This window comes from Scyliorhinus canicula, chromosome 2 (genome assembly GCF_902713615.1).
Source record: "Scyliorhinus canicula chromosome 2, sScyCan1.1, whole genome shotgun sequence".
Lineage (NCBI taxonomy): Eukaryota > Metazoa > Chordata > Chondrichthyes > Carcharhiniformes > Scyliorhinidae > Scyliorhinus > Scyliorhinus canicula.
In genome coordinates this window covers 195774652-195796840 of record NC_052147.1, presented here as the reverse complement: position 1 = coordinate 195796840, position 22189 = coordinate 195774652, and the positions used below count along the sequence as shown (strand labels likewise).

The window sequence follows — 22189 nt, the reverse complement described above, 5'->3', positions numbered from 1 at the left end:
GTACTGCATCCCACTTGCCCTGCACAGCTGTCCTACTGCCCTCCCCATCGTCAACTTATCAAATTGCCCCTGCAACTTTTTTCTCCTCGCCAAACCCTCTGCGATGGGCACCCTCAAGTACTCCCTATCTACCTCAACTATCTTGTTCTTTAACCGCTCATATTCCTCCCTCCTTACTCTATCCGCATGCGCCTTGAACGCTTTTAAAGCTTCCCAAAATGTGGCCGTTGACACCTCCCAGTTTTGGTTCAATTCTACATAATCTTTAACCACAGCCCACACTTTATCACAAAATTCTCTATCCGCCAACAATCCCGAATTGAGCCTCCACCCAAGCCTCTGCTTCCATCCCGATCTAAACCGAATCTCCAGCCAATGGGGCAAATGGTCCAAGATTAATATCCCTGCATACTCTGCTCCCTCCACATCAACCAAACCTACCGACTCACCATAAAAAAGTTGATTCTTGAATACTCCCTATAAACATGTGATAAAAAGGAGCACTCCCTTCCTCTTGGATTCTTAAAGCGACATGGGTCCACCATACCTATCTTTTCCATAAACCCTCCCAGCTCCTTTGCCATTCGTATACTACCCATTGACCCAGGGCTCGATCTATTTACCCTCGGTTCTAGAACACAATTTAAATCCCCTTCCATGACCAACTGGTGCGTGGGCAAGTCCGGGATCGCTGCCAGCGATCATTAAACCCATATCCTCTCAATTCGGTACATACACATTCACCAGTATCATCGGCGTCCCCTGCAATACCCCACTTACCATCAGATATCTAGCACAGCACCGCAGACATTACTGGTAACCGCACAAAGATTGAGTGAAATGTAAGAGGTTCAAAAATAAGACAAGGAATGTAGTCAGATCAGAGAATTTTGCGTTTGAGGCTGGCCAATATATATGCAGCAGAGTCTACCCTGAAACAATATTTTGAGCAGAAAGCACATCTAATAGTTATTGATCATTTTCTGGTATACGATGATTGAGTAGTAATCCCAAGAGCACTGAGACTCGAGATCTTACAATACCTGCATCAAGGTCATTTAGGTTTTCCCAAGTGCAGAGCTGGAGCATAGTGTTCGGTTTAATGGCCGGGCCTCTCAAAGTCATTGGAAGAAATTATATCAAGATGTATCCATTTAACGTCACAGACAGGAATCAAAAGAACAACTTATGTCATTTTCTTATCCTACAGGGCCATAGGAGTGCCTCAGAATGGAGTTATTTGTGCATAAAGGGAAAATGCTCATACTTGGAGAACACCACTACTCAAAGTGGATTAAAGTGAATCAGTTACACCACTGAAAGAAATTTTCAACACCTATGGTATTCCTAATATTCTTGTACCTGTCCACAATTAACGAACATAGAGGGCGCGATTTAATGGAAAAAGAAGTGTCACATGTGGAACGCGTTAAGCGGGATGTTTCCTGGCGCTTGCAGCATCGAGACCAACTCCATTATCAAACGGTACTCTGTTTCTTTTTCGGGCCTTAGTGAGGAACGCCCTGCCGAGGCTGCATTTAGATTCATTTCCTGTATAAACAAGCTCAGCTCGCCAGTGCAGGGAAAATGGTACCACAATTCTCGATGTCCTCCCCCACCCCTGCCGCAGCCTCCGGACCCTCTCCCAATACTCCAACTTGCTAATTAGGGAGTCCTTTGAGATGATTAGAGAAGCCTCTTGCGAGATTTACCGGTTTTGGCGGGCCTTCGTCTCGATCCACTGCAGTCTGTCTCTCACTGCAAACAGTCCACAGCAGATGCTATCTCCCTGGCTCTACAATCAACATTCGAACACCTCGACACCAAAGACACCTAAGTCAGACTGCTGTTCATTGACTACAGCTCCATCATCAACACCATTATTCCGACAAGACTAATAACCAAACTCTGCAATCTTGGACTTGACCCCTCCCTGTGCAGCTGGATCCTTGACTTCCTCACCACCAGACCGCAATCTGTCAGGATCGCACCTCCTCCACAATAGTCCTCAATACCGGGGCCCCGCAAGGATGTGTGCTCAGTCCTCTACTGTACTCCCTATACATACATGATTGTGTGGCAAGATTTAACTCCAACTCAATCTATAAGTTTGCGGATGATATGACTGTGGTGGGTCTTTTCTCAAACAACGACGAATCAGACTACAGAAGGGAGATAATTCACTTGGTTGCATGGTGTACCAAAAACAACCTCTCTCTAAATGTTGGAAAGACCAAGGAACTGATCTTCGACTTCAGGAAGCGTAACACGACACACACTCCTGTCTGCATCAATGGCTCCGAAGTGGAGATGGTCGATAGCTTTAAGTTCCTGGGGGTCACCATCACCAACAGTCTGTCCTGGTCCACTCACGTTGATGCAACAGTCAACAAAGCCCAACATCGTCTCTACTTCATATGGAAGCTAAATAAATTTGGCATGTCTGCATCGACTCTCACAAACTTCGACAGATGAGCGATAGAAAGCATCCTATCCGGCTGCATCACAGCTTGGTATGGCAACAGCTCGTCCAAGATCGCGGGAAACTGCAGAGTGTGGTGAATTCAGCCCAATGCATCACACAAGCTTGCCACCCGCACATTGATTCTGTCTACATCTCCCGCTGCCTCAGGAAGGCAGGCAGCATTATCAGAGACCCCTCCCACCCAGGCATTGCCTTCTTCCAGACCCTTCCATCAGGCAGAAGGTACAGATGTCTGAAGACCCGCACATCCAGACATAGGAACAGCTTCTTCCCCACATCTACAAGACTCCTCAACGACTCCCCCTCGGACTGATCTGTTCCCTGTAAGAACACTATTCACGATGCCCTGTGCTGCTATCGCTCATATATTTACTTTGGTTGACCCCTTGTTCCGCATTGTAACCAATCACTGTTTGTCAATGTACCATTTGTCAATGTTCTCTGGTGATTATTCTTTTTGTCTACTATATACGTACTGTGTAAATTCCCTCAGCCGCAGAAAAATACTTTTCACTGTACTTCGGCACATGTGACAATAAATCAAATCAAATCCCGAGCCGGGCACGACGAGGCCAGTAGATCGCATCAAGAGTTTCAAGAGTAGGCAGAATCATTTAGATTTCTTCACATAAGTTCACCAAGGTTTCCTCAGGCTAATGGAGAAGCTGAAAGAGGTGTCAGAACTGTAAAAGCATTACGGAAAAAGAATGAGTATCTTCAAATAGTACTCTTGAGTTACAGCTCCTCAACCTTGCAAAATAGTTTGGCTGCATGCCATCAGATCAGCCACCATCTTAGTAAATGGCGGAGCAGGCTGGAGGGGCTGAATGGCCTACTCCTGCACCTTGTTTGTACTTTGTATGTACTTCATACTTTTGTATGAAGGTTGCAGACACAGATTCCTTTCTTTTCACATACATTGACACCACTGGTCAAACACACCGACTTACAGAAAGTGCAAGACAAAGAGGAATCTTAACAAAACAAACAGATGAAACATTGTGATTGTTGTCACAGAGCAAGGACATTATCAGATCTTTGACAGGGAGAATAGGTTTGGATCAGAAATCAATCGCGATTTGGAGAAATAGTGCAGAAATCACCACACTTGAGATTTTACATTGTAGAGATGGAAGAGCAAGAAGAAACAGAAGGGCTCAGATTGCACTGAAGCAACAGAATGAAAATCAATGACTGGAGAGGTCACAATAATCAGAAATTAAAGACACTGGGCTGGACTTTTGGCCGCGGTCACTGCAAAATCGCTACAACCGGGACGGGAACCATGTCAAGGCTCATGACCTCAGATGGGAATTTCTGGTTGCTAGGCGGGGCTGGAAAATCCCACCCACTGAAGAAGATGATCCCACATCATCTACTGGTTTGAATTCTGCTCAACAGCATCCATAAGACAACCAGCAGAATGTTTCATTCCCTGCAGATGGGAGGAGAATGAGGTACAGTAGACTTGTGAAACATCACAACACTTATCGGTGGAGGGAAGGCAAGAAGGCATGACCCACAGAAAGAGCACCCTACCTAGGCCCCCTCCTACACCCTATCCCAGTAACCCCACCTAACTTGCACATTTCTGGACATGAAGGGGTACTTTTGCGTGGCTAATCCAGCCTAACCCGCACATCTTTGGACTGTGGGAGGAAACCGGACAACCCAGAGGAGATCCACATTGATAGGGGGAGAAAGTGTAAATTCCACACAGACAGTCACCTGAGGCTAAGAATCGAACCTGGGCCCTTGGGGCTATGAGGCAGCAGTGCTAACCACTGTGCCTCAGTGCCGCCCTTATGTGCTCTGAGAGTCTGGGAGAAAGCAGCATGGAAAGAAGCTAGTGTGAGGAAGTGTTCTCATGACTGTAAATATGCTACGGCAAAAGTTAAGGGTGTTTGCAACTGGCAGTCTTCTAACTATTCAAAGCCAACAACACAATAACACCTTCCAAAAAGAGCAACCAAAAGTCCAAAATTCATGCATTTGGCTTTCCAATCCAAAAATGGCCAAGAAACTCTATCAAAAACAAAGTCTTACAATCCCAGGTTAAAGTCCAACAGGTTTGTTTCGAATCACTAACGCTCCGAAAGCGAGTGATTCGAAACAAACCTGTTGGACTTCAACCTGGTAAGACTTCTTACTGTGCCCACCCCTGTCCAACGCCGGCATCTCCACATCATCAAAAACAAAGGTGGTAAGATTCCACCCTCAGTTGCAACGTTGCAATGTTGTTTTCTGTGTAACGCAAGTTCACCCTATATTGTCTTTATTAGAATAAAGCTGAGAAGTAATAATGCATAATGCCAAACATTATCTCTGCATTCTATTTGAGACACTTTCTGTACATGGCATGCTGCCATGCAAGACACTTAAAGAGGATTCCATAACGATCATTTCAAACACATAAATAAACTGTAGAAAGATCTGAACTTTGAGAAGATATCAAACATCCGATACGCTGTACTTTGGAAACCTTATTAATTATGAAACTGACCTCGTTATTCTGCCACGTGAGCTGACACTGTTTGCGAAGTAGTGAGGTAAAACAAAGCGTAGCTCTTTGCAAGTAGCCCCAAAGGAGGCTGTATCAAATAAATTAGTCAGCCCTTATTTCAAACATCAAATGGAAAAAAATCTATTAATAATGAGCTTGCTAGCATATTATGGATGTATAAAAAGGTACATTTAGTTGCGCTCTCAGATTTCACTTAGGCCAAATCATAATGTTTGTATATCCTCACTGAAAACTTCAAACGAAAGGTAAAATTTCAATTGTTTTGTTGTCCCAAATATTAAATTCACATCTATATGTCTTAAAATTGGCGCAAGAGTAGAAAGGAAACTGTGGCCAAACCATGGCTTGCAAGGGAAATTAGAGATAGTATTAGATTCAAAGAAGAGGCACACAAATTATCAAGAAAAAGCAATAGACCTGAGGATTGGGAACAGTTTAAAATTCAGCAAAGGGGGAACCAAGGGATTGATTAGGAAGGGGAAAATACAATTTGCAAGTAATCTAGCGGGGAACATAAAAGCTGACTGTAAAAGTTTCTATGGGTATGTAAAGAGAAAAAGATTGATTAAAAACGAATGTAGGCCTCTTACAGTGAGAAAAGGGGGAATTCATAACAGGGAAGAAAGAAATGGCCGAGGAACTAAATTCATATTTGCTTCTATCTTCACAAAGGAAGAAATGAATAATGTACTGGAAGTTCTGAGAAATACAAGTTTTAGTGAGGAGCTGAAGGATATTAGTATTAGTAAAGAAGTGGTTTTGGGGAAATTAATGGGATTGAAGGTGGACAAATCTCCATGGCCTGATAATCTTCATCCCAGAATACATAATGAAGTGGCCCTAGAAATAGTATATCCATTAGTGGTAATTTTCTAAAATTCTTTGGACTCTGGAATGGTTCCGACAGATTGGAGGGTAGCAAATATAACCCTGTTATTCAAAAAGGAAGGTAGAGAGAAAACAGGGCACTTTAGACCAGTGAGCCTTACGTCAGTAGTAGGGAAGTTGCTGGAGTCCATTATCAAGGATTTCATAGCCCAGCATTTGGAAAACAGTGGTGTAATCAGACAAAGTCAGCATGGATTTACAAAAGGAAAATCATGCTTGATAAATCTACTTGAATTATTTTGAAAATGTAACTAGTTGAGTTGACCAGGGAGAACCAATGGATGTGCTTTATTTAGACTTTTGGAAGGCCTTCGACATTGTCTCACATAGCAAATTAATATAGAACATAGAACATAGAACAGTACAGCACAGAACAGGCCCTTCGGCCCTCAATGTTGTGCCGAGCCATGATCACCCTACTCAAACCCACGTATCCACCCTATACCCGTACCCCAACAACCCCCCCTTAACCTTACTTTTTATTAGGACACTACGGGCAATTTAGCATGGCCAATCCACCTAACCACCTAATATGTAAAGTTAAAGCACATGGGATTACGGGTAGTGTCTTGAGATGGATAGAAAGCTGATTAGCAAACCGGAAACAAAATGTTGGAATAAATGGATCTTTTCCCGATTGGCAGGCAGTGAGTTGTGGGGTCTGTGCTAGGACCCCAACTGAATTTGAACAAGGGAACTCAATATATTGTCTCCAAATTTGCAGATGATACAAGATTGGGTGGGAGGGTGAGCTGTGAGGAGGATGCAGAGAAGCTTCGGTGGGATTTGGATAGGCTGAGTGAGTGGGCAGATGCAGTATAGTGCAGATAAATATGAGGTTATTCATTTCGGTGGCAAAAATAGGGAGGCAGATTATTATTTGAATGGGTGTAAATTGAGAAAGGTGGATACTCAGTGAGACATTGGTGTCCTCGTGCATCAGTCGCTGAAAGTAAGCGCGCTGGTACAGCAGGCAGTAAAGAAGGCAAGTGGTATGTTGGCATTCATAGCGAGAGGATTTGAGTATAGGAATAGAGATGCTTCACTGCAATTGTATAGGGCATTGGTGAGACCACACGTGGAGTAGTATGTGCAGTTTTGGTGTCCTTATCTGAGGAAGGATGTTCTTGCCCTGGAGGGAGTGCAGTGAATGTTTACCAGGCTGATTCCTGGGATGCGGGACTGTCATATGAGGAGACACAAAATTGGTTAGGATTATATTCATTGGAGTTTAGGAGAGTGAGAGGGGATCTCATAGGAACTTACAAAATTCTAACAGGATTAGTCAGGGTAGATTCAGAAAGAATGTTCCTGATGGGAGAGAGCAGAACTAGAACAAAGGGCAAAGAAAAGTACAGCACAGGAACAGGCCCTTCGGCCTTCCAAGTCTGCGCCAACCATGCTGCCCGTCTAAACTAAAACCTTTTACGCTTCTGGGGTTCGTATCCGTCTATTCCCATCCTATTCATGTATTTGTCAGATGCCCCTAAAATGTCACTATCGTCCCTGCTTCCACCACCTCCTCCGGCAGCGAGTTCCAGGCAGCCACTACCCTCTGAGCAAAAAACTTGCTTCGTATATCTCTTCTAAACCTTGCCCCTCGCACCTTAAACCTATGTCCCCTAATAATTGACCCCTCTGCCCCAGGAAAAAGCCTCTGACTATCCACTGTGTCTATGCCCCTCATAATTTTGTAGACCTCTATCAGGTCGCCTCTCAACCTCCTTTGTTCCAGTGAGAACAAACCAAGTTTATTCAACCTCTCCTCATAGCTAATGCCTCCATACCAGGCAACATCCTGGTAAATCTCTTCTGCACCCTCTCTAAAGCCTCCACATCCTACTGGTAGTGCGGCGACCAGAACTGAACACAATATAGTTTGAGGATAAGGGGTAAACCTTTTAGGACTGAGGTGTGGAGAAATTTCATCACCCAGAGAGTGGTGAATCTATGGAATTCACAACCACAAAAAGTAGTTGAGACCAAAACGTTGTGTAATTTCAAAAAGGAATTAGATATAGCTCTTGGGGCTAAAGGAATCAAGGGATATGCGGGAATGGTGGGTTCAAGGTATTGAACTTGATGATCAGCCATGATCATAATGAATGGTTGAAAGACCTCCTCCTGCTTCTATGTATGGTTCTATGTAAAATCTTTGCATTTAGAATACAATTTCAGAAAATGTGATGCAAGTTTCTGTACTACAACAGAAGCAAATTGAAACTGAAGAGGTAGGGATTGTGAATTAATGCCTGAAAAGCACCACTGAGACTACCACTGAGGAACTATGGGCAGTTTTGAATGGAAGTCATGGGGTCTTGCCTGCCAGTTGGAGAGCCAACAGGAGCTCTTTGATGCCTCTTTTATGGAAGATCTATCATGTGCTATTCAGGCATTTATCTCGACAGCAGTGGACTTTCCTCGGAATCAAGGACCTCAGTGTTTTTGTTGGGGGCGCTGGCCAAAAGTCGAATCTGCCGAAGGCTGCCAGCCAATCAGGGGTCAACAATTATATTTAATGGCAGCTCCAGCAGGGAGGTTGTGGCTGCTGCTGATATGACACCAACCGAAGCCCAGTACTTTCATTGGGTCCCAGGCTACAGCTGACTAATGATGGGAGAGCATTTCCAGAGTGAAAATGAATGAAATTAAATTAAATGAAAAATGAAAATCGCTTATTGTCACGAGTAGGCTTCAATGACGTTACTGTGAAAAGCCCCTAGTCGCCACATTCCGGCGCCTGTTCGGGGAGGCCGGTACAGGAATTGAACCGTGCTGCTGGCCTGCCTTGGTCTGTTTTAAAAGCCAGTGATTTAGCCCAGTGTGCTAAACCAGTCCCTGGGGGCTGTAAAAGTGGGGCTGGGGGAAAGGGGGGGTGGGGGTGTGTGACAGCAAGAGTAGGGAGGGAGTGGGTTTCAGTCTCCCCGGCCCCCTTACTGATGATAGCTCCCTTGACTTGGCACTAACTGTATATGAATGAGGGAGATTGCAACCCCTCCGACCTGCCGAATGGTCTGCATCTGACACCCTCCCACCTGATTAAATGCCATCCCACCACTAGAGCTGCCATGGGGGAGGGAATTAAACACTGCTTGTGAGAGACTTTGAAAAGGCAACCTATCCTGAATGACCAGATACACATCAAACAATTACAATGAAAGAAGGCAACCTAGTTGAAGCACTCAACATTCTTTTCCTAAAAAAAACTCAAAGATGTTTTTTCTGGAAGTTCTTTTGGGAGAAATTTGTCATTCAGTGTACCAAAAAATGGGTGATTACACGCGATCTGATTTTCTTATTCCGGTAAAATTAAATATTGCCTGTAACTGTCTGACTCCCCAGCATTAGACTTAAGGGGTACCCCAAAGATGCAATGGGGAATCCCTCTTGGAAGTTCTCAGGTAAGGGTTTATCTGGCAATTGTCCAGAAGCGTTAACTTGCTCGGGACTATTGCACTTTGCTGGGAATTATCCAACAAAGCAGTTTCATTCATTAGCTTTGGATGGTTCTGACAGGATTACACTAGTAATTACTCTGAAAGTGTTAGAAGAAATAAAACTACTTGTAATTGCAGCGTAACTATTTTAAACACCCAGATGGAGCCCTACATGCGACACTCCTCAAACTCCGGATCATCCTATCACCGACTAATCAGCTCCCCCCACCCCCCCACATTTTTCCCAAATCCCTCCCCAGCCCCCCCCGACAAAATCCCCTTGCCCCGACTCCCCAATCTGACCTGATTCGTCCTGACACAACTGCGCACCCTCACCCCCATATTCAAACCTCCCCACAGTTCAGCATCCAACCACCCCACCCCGACATCCAACTTCTCAGACATCAGACCCCCCTACCCAACACAGCAACTCCGCACCTGCCTCAACCCAACTACACCTAACGCCCACCTCTCCCGACACAACCTTCCCTCCCGACTCAACCCTCACTCCCAACCCCGTCCACTCCGGACCCGACCAGACCTTCGCCTCCTGATCCGCCAGCCAAATCTCTCTCACTTACCTACTCCCCAGCCTGTCAATTTTCCTGGGCCCTTTAAGCCTACCTGCCTTACAGCAGCCAGTGCAGTATAAAAGGGGGGATTGCCTCCCTGAATCCTCTGGAGTTTGACTGCATGGGGCCTGTGTGGAATCTTTCGTTGCAGGCTCCAAGCAGCTCCAGCCAGGAAATTTCAACAAAGTTTCCCATAGCTGGTAAGTGCGCTTGAAACTCTTATAATTCCAGCAGGCCATGACTTTCTAACACCAGTCAGATGTTATGGCCCAATAAATTTGGTTCTGAGACATTAAAATTATGCAGGTTCAACATTCCTTATTCAAAATGCTTGGGGCCGAGCGTGTATCGGATTTCGGAATTTTACGGATTTTGGAATATACTGCGCATGTGTGACAAGTGTTGGGAACTGCGCATGTGCGCTGTATATTGGAAACTGTGCATGTGCAGAATGCTGGGAAATGCACATGTGCAGCATACATTGGGAACTGCGCATATGCGGAACATTGGGAACTGTGCGTTTGCAGCAGGCATTGGGAACTGCGCATGCAATAATAATAACCTTTATTGTCACAAGTAGGCTTACATTAACACTGCAATGAAATTACTGCAAAAATCCCCGAGTCGCCACATTACGGTGCCTGTTCAGGTAGACAGAGGGCGAATTCGGAATGTCCAGCAGCAGGCATTGGGAACTGCGAATGTGCAGCAGGCATTGGGAAGTGCGCATGTGCGGCAGTAGTTAGGAACTGCTCATGTGTGACCCACGTTGGGAACTGCGAATGCGCGATGGACGTTGGGAACTGCGAATGTGCGATGGACGTTGGGAATTGCGAATGCGCGATGGACGTTGGGAACTGCGAATGTGCGATGGACGTTGGGAACTGCGAATGTGCGATGGATGTTGGGAACTGCGAATGTGCGACGCGCGTTGGGAACTGTGCATGTGCTTTGTGCATTGGGAATTGCGTATCGCCCGGGAGCTTTGTGGGATTTCCCACTCGTGATGTCTCGTCGGCGCTCAAAAAAAAGTGCGGATTTTGGAATTTTTAGGAATTTTGGTTGAGGGATTCTTAACCTGTATTAACATATCCATTGACAGGCAGCACAGTGGTGCAGTGGTTAGCACTACTGTCTCACGGTGCTGAGGTCCCAGATTCGATCCTGGCTCCGGGTCATTGTCTGTGTGGAGTTTTCACATACTCCCCCAGTTTGTGGGTTTCACCCAAAGATTGGCCATGCTAAATTGCCCCTTGATTTGAAAAAATGAAATCGATACTTATTTTTTTAATTTAAAAAAAACATATCCATTGACGTAGGTGATCCAAAACTAATTTGGAACATAATTTGGGAAATCTAATTTGAGAATATACAGAAATTTTAGATACTTTCTTTGAAGAGTGGTATGTCTGACCACAGTTCACCTGTTAATTCACATGTACTTATCCCGAGTGTTAGTGTATAAGATGGATATGGTAAATTATTTAATCTTTCTGAATTTTTACGTGTCTGTAAAAATACAGCTATAGTGAAGGATTCGTGAATCTTTAAAACATGTACCTGTGTTTGTATTGAGATCTTTCCAATCTTTTTATCTGGTGTAAATAGTTCATTTTTCTTGTTTAATAAATGTTTTATTCTTTGTGTTAAAAGTTCATCATCAAATTGTTTCAGTAATTTTCCTCCACAGTTTTAAACAAAGTATTAGGATCTATCAAGCCAAGTTCCCCTCTGGCATTGGACTTATCCAGTAGTCACATCAGCTGGAATCATAGTGAAGGGCAAAAACACTAGAATTTTCAACACGAATTGAAAAACTTGCATTAAAATTGTTTAATTGTGGCAAAAGTCTTACCATGTTTACTGCACTTTTGAAGTTAAACCCCAGATCTTGAAGCGAAAGAAAGTTCATAAGGACCAACTGCAATTTAGAATCCGCAAGCTCCAACATCGACCTCACATTTTCTTCATTGTCCTTCATAGATTGAGACTGGTAACAATCTTCCAGGTTTTGCATTGTTGCTTCAACCTAATTCATGAACAATATGATGCAGTTTAGTTTTAGAACAAGTCCATGTTGCCTAATTTAATCTTTAAATATTCTGATTAGTTTGGTAAGGAACTAAAATAGTTAATGCTGCTAAGAAATTATAAACTAAAGAAATGTAAAAAAAATTCTGTACATTCAGACCATCAAATCCTGTTTCAACAAATGGTAAAACTTTAATTTTAGAACAAACCAGTTAGAACATCAGGGCACAGAGAAGAACTCCAGGATCTCAGACACAGTGCTGGAGGCTTTCATCCTTGCAGTGGATAGGAAGGGGGAAGCTATGTTTCGCAGGGTAGCTAGGAGGCCTCAAGGACAACCCTGTGAAGGGAATGTGAGCTGATGGCCAAGGAGATCAATTCCCAGCATCTCAAGCTGAGCACCTGACAACAGGGCCACAAAACGGTAATTACCTCATCCAATGTTCCACCAATCCCTCATGTTTCTCTATTTATCACACTCCCATCACTCACCCAGCAGCACTCCATGGCTCTCAGGACTCAAGCCTAACTTCAACCTCCCTCCCTCCCTCCCTCAGTAGGGGCTGGTTTAGCTCACTGAACTAAATCGCTGGCTTTTAAAGCAGACCAAGCAGGCCAGCAGCACGGTTCGATTCCCGTAGCAGCCTCCCCGGATAGGCGCCGGAATGTGGCGACTAGGGGCTTTTCACAGTAACTTCATTGAAGCCTACTCGTGACAATAAGCGATTTTCATTTAATTTCCCTCAACCTCAAACTAATTTCACTTGTGCCACTTCCACATACAGCTCCTGCCATTTCCACATACTTACACCTATTCACCACTGACAGGTGCAGCACCCAAACACAATCACTGACGTTCTTCCCTATCTCTTGTAGGACACAGTGGCCCATAGAACAAGGAAGCAGAATAGAACTGGTGAGAGCCAAGAACACCTCAACTCCTGAGCACTACGGCGGAGATGTATTATGGGCCAGGGTTTAGAGAACCCCAAAGTGCATCATGGAGTTTACCTGACCCACAACTTTTAATAGATCGTGGTATGGGGAGCACACGGCCAACTCTACAGGTGTGGTACAGCAGAAATGGAAAAGTATTTTTTAAAGCAAAACAATGGGCGCGATTCTCCGCTGCCCACAACGGGTTGGAGAATAGCGGGAGGGCGTCCCCGACATTTTTCACACCCTCCCGCTATTCTCCCCCCCCCACCCACGGCCGCCCCACGACACCAATCGCTGCTCGCCATTTTTTACGGAGCACAGCGATTCTCCCCAGGCCGATGGGCCGAGTTCCCTGGCCCTTACGGCCGTTTTTACGGCAGCAAACACAACTGCTTGCTGCCGTCGTAAAAACGGCCACAACATGCCCATTCTTGGCATCCAGGGCCCCGATTGGCACGGCAGTACCAAGGCCGTGCCAACGGGGGCATGGGCCCGCGATCGGTGGGCACCGATCACGGGCAGTGCATCCGTAACGGACGCACTCTTTCTCCCTCCGCCGCCCCGCAGGATCAGTCCACGGGGCGGCCGAGGGAGATGACGGCCCCGCACATGCGCGGGTTGGAGCCGTCCAACCCGCGCATGCGCGGCTGATGTCATCATGCGCGTCAGCCGGCGTGACGCTTGGCGTGCGGACTTAGCAACGGTTGCTAAGGCCGCGATGCCGTGCTTCACGGGGCCCCGCTGCTAGCCCCGACCGGGGGGGAGAATCGGGTCCCGGGAGGGGGCGCGGAGGCTGCCGTGAAACACGGCCAGTTTCACGGCAGCCTTTACGATTCGCCGCATTTGCGCCCAATGTCTATTCTATGAACTCAAGTTAAGTTTTTTAAAACATACAGTGAACATCTTAGGAACCATTAATTCAAATACAACCCCCAAAGAATACAACACTAAGTTTAACATCCATAAGACTATAAAAAAAACTTTTAACAGAAGCACATTAGGTTTAAATTCACTACTGAGAACAGTTACAACTCTGAATTCACCAAATGATCAAGAGGTAGTCTTTACATGGCAGAGAGAACAACATTACACATTCTGTGGCTGACTGCAGCTCCAACACTGAAACTAAACCAAAAAAACAGACACACCCAAGCTTCTCCCAAAGTGAAACTAAACGCTGACAGACAGCCCAGCTCCACCCACACTCTGACATCACTGCAGAAATAAACACCCATTTCTTAAAGGTACACCCACTACAGTTATTCTATAAAAACACCCATTTCTTAAAGGTACTCTCACATGACAGATGATTCATGCACTGTGAGATTGGCTGTGACGGAGCTCATAGCATCGAGCATTACTGAGACCATTGAGGATAAAGCGATGTTGCTGCCTCTTTTCCCTACTCAATTCACAGCTCTTCCATAATCTGCTATTGGGCATGATGATGAAGAAACCGAAGATGGGGTTTTAATATGCATAAAGACTGGGAAAACCAGATGTGCATAGGTAGCCTAGATCAGGGTTTTTCGCACTCAGGGTCGTGACCCATGGGTGGGTCGTGGGAGGTGGTGGAGCAATCGGTTGTGGCATTCCTGATTGCAGGAAAAAGTCCTCAACGACCATGACCGGGTGTTGAGATTGCAGGTCGCAGGCAGTGCCCGATTGGTTGCGCCGTTTGAGGGGAGGGGGTTGCGAGGCTGGGCTGTGTACTGGACTGCGTGGGTCCCGAAGTTCCGGCGGTTGGCAAAAGTGGGTCCTGGGACAAAAAGTTTGAAGAACTGGTCTAGAAGAATTCAGAGAATGCTTTGAGGGTAGTTTCTTGGAATAGCACATTCTGGCACCCATCAGAAATACTGGACCTAGTATTTGTGCGATGAGATCGGAGTAACTAATGAACTCATAATGTAGCAGTGATCATAATATGACTGAATTTTACATTCAGCCTGAGAGAGAGAAGACCGGTGTTTTAAACTTCAATAAGGACAATTATGACGGTATGAAAGCAGAGCTAGCTGAAGTAAATTGGCATATTAGTATAAGGGATAGGTCAACATGAGATGCAATGGCAGTCATTTAAGTGGACATTTCTGAATACAGATACTTTCTGACAAGAAAGAAAACCTCCAAGGGGAGGCGTCATCATGCATGGTTAACTAAAAAAAAGATAGTATCAAGCTTAAAGAAAAAGTATATAATTACACAAAGTTGAGTAGCAGGTCAGAAGTTTGAACAGAATATAAAAAAACAACAGAAAATTACAAAAGATCAATAAGGAAGCAAAAATTAGTGTACGAGAGAAAGCTGGCTGGAAATATAAAGGCATAGAAGGAGTTTCTGTAAATATTTTCAAAAGAAAGGAATTAACAAATGAAGGTTGGTCCTATAGAAAGTGAACATGGGAAATTAATGGAAAATATGACTTTGGAATTCGCATAACCCGGTGGGTTTGGTGGCACATGGGCGCAGTGAATCTGGTTGGAGTCAAAACGTCGGACAACCACTGATATAAAATTACATTGTGATTCTCCCAATGGCGTGTTAATGGCAGTTCGATTATCCTGCTGACAGGTAGCATGAATGCCATTTACATCTCAGAGACGCTCATTAAAAAACTGCCCACCAGTAACCCATCAGGCTTTCCAATCTTGCTTTCCATCCAAGGGAAATCACAACAGTGTCAAACCCGAGGGAGAGCACAACAGCACATCCCACTTGATCTTAGAACCATCATATCTGCCATTCAACCCACCACTAAGTCCTCTCACGCCTGCTCTGCCCTTCCAACCATCTCCTGTGTCCTCTCATGCCTTTGCTTACTGGATCTTACATGCCATTTACCCACTATACATTTTCTAAAACCAATAAACACCATGGTCTAAAGTGGGATGTCTAGAAAAAAAACTTTAAAACTGTAATCCATTGATTACTTTCTCCTATGATAAAAAGGTCTGGACTACAAGTCAATATAAGTGTCAATCATTCATGCACTTTTAAGTTTCAAAAACCACAAACATTTGTAAATATTTACCTATGTCAACAATCATTAGGAAATTGACCAGAGAGCCTGAGTTGCCATTCAAGCAGTATTTCTTCTGGGGACCAGGTGTTCTGCTATTCTAATATATGTCTCAGCTCTCAGCCAAGCTTCATTATGTATCCTGAGAGATATGGGCAGGGTAAATAGTGAGAAACTTTCCTACTCGATAGCACGAAGAACTAGAGGGCACAGATCCAAAATAATTAACAAAATGCATAAAATTGATGTGAGGAAATGTCTTTTCACCCAGAGGGTATTTGGAGTCTGGATTGAACTTCCAGAGAGGGTGGTGGAGACACATTCAATTAGGATATTCAAAAGGAAATGGATTGCCAACTTAAAATAAATAATGGGCAATATTATGGGGATGAGGCAGTGGGGTTGGACAAGTTGAGTGATTTTTCAAAGAGCTAGTGCAGACTTTCCTTCTGCACTTTAAGGATTCTGTAATTCTGTGATCTCTACATTTCACTATGTTTGTTGACATAACTAAGTGTTTTCAAGTGTTTGTGGTTTTGAAAATTCAAAAGGCCTGGACGGTTGACAATTTTACTAGTTGGTGGCCCAGACTCTTTTTTTCACTGGAGGAAGTTTTTTTTTATTCTTTTATAGTTTCCAGGCATCGCTGCCAAGGCTAGCATTTGTTGTGCCCAATGGATTACATTCTTTTTCAGAGAGTTTCTATGAAACATACAACTTTACACTACAGTGTTCATTGGTTGTAGAAAGCATACATTGAGTCAATACGCTTGGAAGTGTCAGAGCCTCGCATAGCGGACATGAGGGTATACAGAGCCTGATGGAGGCATAAGGGGACATCCGGAGTAAGGGAAGGGTAGAGTGTGGTAGAGCAGGCATAAACTTACCTTATTAAAAAGTCCCCTCATGACATTAGGGTTCATGGCTTCTCCAAGTTGTCATGAACCACAACTCTTTAAAAACCAGGTCGAATCCATGAAAATTGTGGAGAAGTCGGAGGTACCTATCTCTGCAATAAAGCTGGTCAGTTTGGGAGTGCCAGATGATAGCTTCTTAAAGGAAGCAGCCTGTATCATTTACAGGCACCCCCTACAATTGCACAACCCAGAAATAGAGTTGGGAATTCCAGAATCGGTACTCTCTGCTATTCTAATGTGCTCCCAAGTCAACCAGTCTCCGTGAAAATTCATTCCAAGTTTCTAAGTAGAGCATCAACTTAGCTTGTCCCCTTTGACTTCATGACAACACCTGATCGAAGGTTTCCAGCACAGGGAAGGGATGCCTGCATGAGTCCCCTTCCCAGTGAGTTGTGTCAAAAATGGTATGAAGCATTATGCACCCCACTGAGAGAAGGCCACCAGCCTCTGTGGCACCATCTCCAGTTTCTCAGGAGGTCATACCTTTTCCAGATCTGTCATTAATGTACTTGGTTATATGGCATATTTTAAACTCACTAGTGAAAGTGCATTGAGTGCCAGTTGACATCACAGAATATGTCATAAAAGCGGAAAATGCTGGATAAACTCAGCAGGTCTGGCAGCATCTGTGGAAAGAGGAACAGAGTTAAGATTTCAAGTTAATATAATCCTTCGCAGCTGGGGTGGGGCCATAAAATGAGGCAAGCTGCACAAAAGTCTATCGACTTCAGTGGACTGGAAACTCACCCAATTGATTTTCTGCCCCTCACCCACTGTGGCAGGAGGCTGCTCGCCATTGGCCGGTAGTGGGTTCTGCCAATCCCGCCAACGCAATAGCGTTTGCTATGGCCTGCTGGCCGCGTCACCGGGGAACCCACAGGCCAGTGGCACGCCGCCTCCACTGCCAAAAAACCGCCACAGCAGGGCCAGGAAATTCTTCAATAACATTGAAAATTGTAGAGCAAAACGTAAAATTAATGTTTTGCTGATCTCAGAACAAGAAAGCATTTGGTCATTTTAGATCATAATCAACAAATGCATTTTGAGCTCTGCACAGCATAACTAAACACAACATATTTCAGTAAGATAATTTTCTTTTAAGAATCACCTCTTCAGCTTGTTTCAGAAAGGTTGTATAAGATTGCAAGTGTTCAACCTGTGCATTCAGGTCACGCCACAATGTTTTCCATTCTGCATTCAGGAGCACAAATCTTTCAGAAAATGATTTTACTTCTGGGACGTCAAACATTTCTGCCTGTTTGATGATGCCTGTAATGCGTTCTAATTCATTTTCTACCTCCTGAAATACATATATCATTGCAGTTAAGGTGTGCCTACTAAACAAACAGGAGCACAACAATCTTCTAAAGCCAGAAATGAAAAGAGGAAATGCTGGAAACACTCAGCAGACCTGGCAGCATGTGTGGAGAGAGAAACAGAGTCAGCATTTCAGGTTGATGGCCTGTGATCAGAACTGAAGTTACAGATGTAACAGGTTTAAAGCAAGTAAAGAGGCAGGGAAAGGAGGGAGGGGAGGAAAGAACAAAATGGAAAGACTGTGATAAGGTGAAAGACAGGAGAGATTAAATGGCAAAAGAGATGCTGGTGAAAAGCAAAAAGAGAGTGGTAACGGGACAAGTAAAGAAACAAAGGCGTGTCAAGAAGAGGTATAAATGATAGTAGCATAATCAGCACCAATCTGCCATTCAAAAATAAAACCATAAACACAAAATAAAATGGGGACAGAAGTTATGATCTGAAATTCTTGAACTCGACATCGAGTCCAGAAGATATTAAAATGCCTAACTGAAAGAAAAGATGCTGTTCCTTGAGCTTACACCGGGTTTCATTAGAACAGTGTAGGAGGCCAAGATCAGAGTGGGGTATAACAAAGAATTTAAATGACTGGAAGCTCAGGATCATGCATGTGAACTGAATGGAGCTGTTAGTAATGATTCTCTGCTTTCCTATCATGCTTCTCCTGCCCACATCCCTTGTTTCTTTTTATTTCACACCATCATCCATTTCATCATTTAATTTCTCCTGTCTTTCACCCCATTACAGACTTCCCGTTATTTGCTCCCCCCACCCTTTTCCCTGCCTCATGCTTAAAACCTGTTGGATCTCTCATTGTTTTCTTGATCTGATAAAAATTCACTGAGCTGAAATATTAGACTCACCAGGCTGGGAGGTGGAAAGGGCAAATAATGGAGCAGGAAGGTGTGAGATGGGAGAGCCTGTCACCTTACCAATTCTCCTCAATCAAGTCTATGGTAGAAAAGGTCGAGAACAGTCATCCCATCCGGAGGTCAATTGTGGCCCTTAAGTGACCACCAGGTCCTCGTCTGCCTCCTTGGGATGCTACCCATTGTTTTTGACATCAAACCCTCAAAGGACTCCCTGACTGACCCCAATGATCCTGCTCCACTCACCTGCATGTTGGGACTCCAGTAACAATCTTCATCCTCAGGTCGCTGCAGTACTGGCAGCGGCCACTGCTCCCAATACTGGTGATCTGATAGCCTTTGTTTGGCTTGAAGCTTTTAGAGGTGGGATATTTGCCCTTCAGGAGAAAGCCTGGTGAAAGCCAGAACCTTGGCACAAGTTAGCAGCCTGACTGATTGAGATTTAATCTTGATGGTTCTCCCGGAAATGGCAGCAGTGGAATTGCCATCGGATCTATGGCCAGTGGACGGACCCACCGCCACGACCACTAAATTCTACCAGTTACCCAGTTTCGCTCCCCACAGATGCTGTCAGATCTGCTGAATCTTTCCAACTTGTCCATTTTCATTACATTCTTCAATAAGCTCTGTCACATCTTTGTTTACTTTACTGCTTAACTTTTATTGACTTTCAACATTAACTCAACTTCTCTTTCCATAGATGCTGTCTGTCCCGCCAAGTCTCCCCAGTATTTCCTACTTTTATTTTAAATTTTCAGCGTCCCCAGTACTTTGGCTTTGTTTTGTGGAGGTCTTCCTTTTTTGGTATATTTCTTCACTGAATTAAACATTGCATTTATTTGCATTGTCAGACATTTGTTCCTGATCATATAATTGCAACAGGATACTAATTCAGTCAACTAAAAATGTTTCTCTGCAATTGAAAAAATTATCTGGTGTATTGTTAAAAATGAAACCTTACTTCAGTTCACAATGCTGTTGGGATTTTTGAAAATAGTTCAAGAAGCAGCTTTTGTATAAATCGCTAACTGTCACCGTTCCAATTATAAAGGTATTTCAAAGATTAAATAAAGGTCAAATTTCAAAGAAGAATACTATTTTTGGCTCCTTCCCACTCAACTGCTTTGGTGACAATAGGGATAGCGGGAACACCTTTGTGACAAAATGGCTCCATTAGTTTTAATTGAGGCTAAAGACTGACTGGATTAAATCTAGAACTGCCAACCCATTTTTTAAAATCTGCTGAGTGGGCACAGTGTACACTTTATTTGGAGCAAGTCTTGTTGGGCTCTGCAATCCTCATTAGCCGCCAGAGCACTGAGAATAACTCTCCTCTATTCTAATGACTGCTGCATCTCCAACACTGGCCGTACTTAGCCAGGCAAGAACATAGTGTTCAACCAGAGAAAGTAAAGTTCTCAGACTCTGCACAGATTCCGAAATTGGAGTCCTACTGAACTCCCAAGGAAAAGTGACCCGTCCCAACAAATCTATGCTTTCCAGCCTCAGTGAAAGGAACATGAGTAGACATTACACATTTGCCAAATCGTAAATTAACACCATCTTTAAGTGGGGCTGGTATTCTTCGAAGTCGTACTGTGAGCCATTTGTGATTCTGATGGATCAGTGATGTGGCCTATAACTGATTTTGACTTCCGACCATTTCAATTCTAGTTCAACATTGCACTGTAAATATATTATTTTACATTATAACATCAATAGAAAACAAACAGTAAATCTCACCTAGAACACACATGCAATTTTACAAAATGGACATCTATAGATATAGATTACCTTAGAATGATCAGACATTTCCAAATATTTGTTCAGAATGCCTTCAGATTCAGAGAGAGAAGAACCTGGCTCTGATGTACTGGAAAGTCGCGATCTACATGCTTGTAGACATCCTGAGACCTTGACAAATTACACATTTATAGTCAAATCTTGTTTCTGCAAATGTGTCCATTAAACAACCTGAAATAGTGATTTACATGTGACTACATGTGAAACATGTAGTTTATTTGACAAACATAAAGCAGCCACGTATAATAATGGAAAAAAGGTGAAATTGATCATATAAGTATCATTAATGTGAATTAATCCATTTGCTCTGAATATTCTGTTCAGCTTTTTCTGTAATTTGAATGTATTAATTTACTTAGTCAACTGTTGTCAACATTACACAAGGGCAGCACAGTGGTGCAGTGGTTAGCACTGCTGCCTTACGGCACCGAGGTCCCAGGTTTGATCCAGGCTCTGGGTCACTGTCAGTGTAGAGTTTGCACATTCTCCCCATGTTTGCGTGGGTTTTGCCCCCACAACCCAAAGATGTGCAGGGTAGGTGGACTGGCCATGCTAAATTGCCCCTTAATTGGAAAAAATGAATTGGGTACTCTAAATTTAGTTTTAAAAATATTACATGATCTTCACATTGCTCTTATTTTATGTCTGAAGTCCATTTTCATAATGCCATCTGACTGTTCTAAGACATATAATTTGATTCAAGGAATAGTTTCAAACAAATGTATTTCGGTAACCTAGATTGAAGTGTTCAGTTTACAACACTGGAAAGAAATGTTGTTTTATTTGTTGTAACCATGGTTTATGTCTGTTGAAAGAATCCCTTTTTTGCCTTCTGCCCAGCTATTTGGTATAATTTCTTTAACACCACTCGATGCCTACAAGATTAGTGGCCCCACAGTGCTTTACCTCATGGTCATGCAGTTACACATGAAACATTTTCCAGAGATGTCATCAACTCAGTTTTATTTAAGATGTTAAAACAGTTACATATGACTATCAACAGTTCGGTTTTGAAGTTACTCAGTTGTGGAACCCTCATGCATGAAACCGTATGATGATTGGTGTCAAAATGTTTCACCTTTGGCAAGAACTGAAAGTAGTTGTAAAGGCCAAATAGACTAAGTTAGGATCCTAAGAAAAGTCAATGTCTTATTCAGCCATTAACGTAACTGCTCAGGTTTATATTATTAAGGCATAAAAGCATTTAAATATCAGGGAGGCTTGTTTTTGCTTGGGTTCAGCAAGGAATTTTGCAGAGCTTTTTATTAGATGCTCAACTAAGTGAAGTAGAGACTGGAGAAATAAACGATAAATGATGTCCATGAAATAAGTAGAAGGCTTGATGAGCTAGCCCGTGTTCCAATTTTACTTAAACTCTTAAAGTGATC

At 43.7% G+C, this 22189-nt stretch overlaps 1 protein-coding gene across 2 annotated transcripts in view; it reads right to left on the bottom strand.

The window, feature by feature from the left end:
- The window catches only part of ccdc141 (coiled-coil domain containing 141), a 272222-nt gene that overhangs the window by 88257 nt on the left and 161776 nt on the right, over nucleotides 1-22189 (bottom strand). For both annotated transcript variants that reach the window (XM_038789287.1, XM_038789288.1), the window contains exons 10-12: nucleotides 20793-20912; nucleotides 17921-18112; nucleotides 11762-11935 (exon numbers count right to left, since the gene is read on the bottom strand). In XM_038789287.1, coding sequence (XP_038645215.1) covers nucleotides 11762-11935; nucleotides 17921-18112; nucleotides 20793-20912 — 486 coding nt within the window. The remainder of the gene's footprint in view (nucleotides 1-11761; nucleotides 11936-17920; nucleotides 18113-20792; nucleotides 20913-22189) is intronic.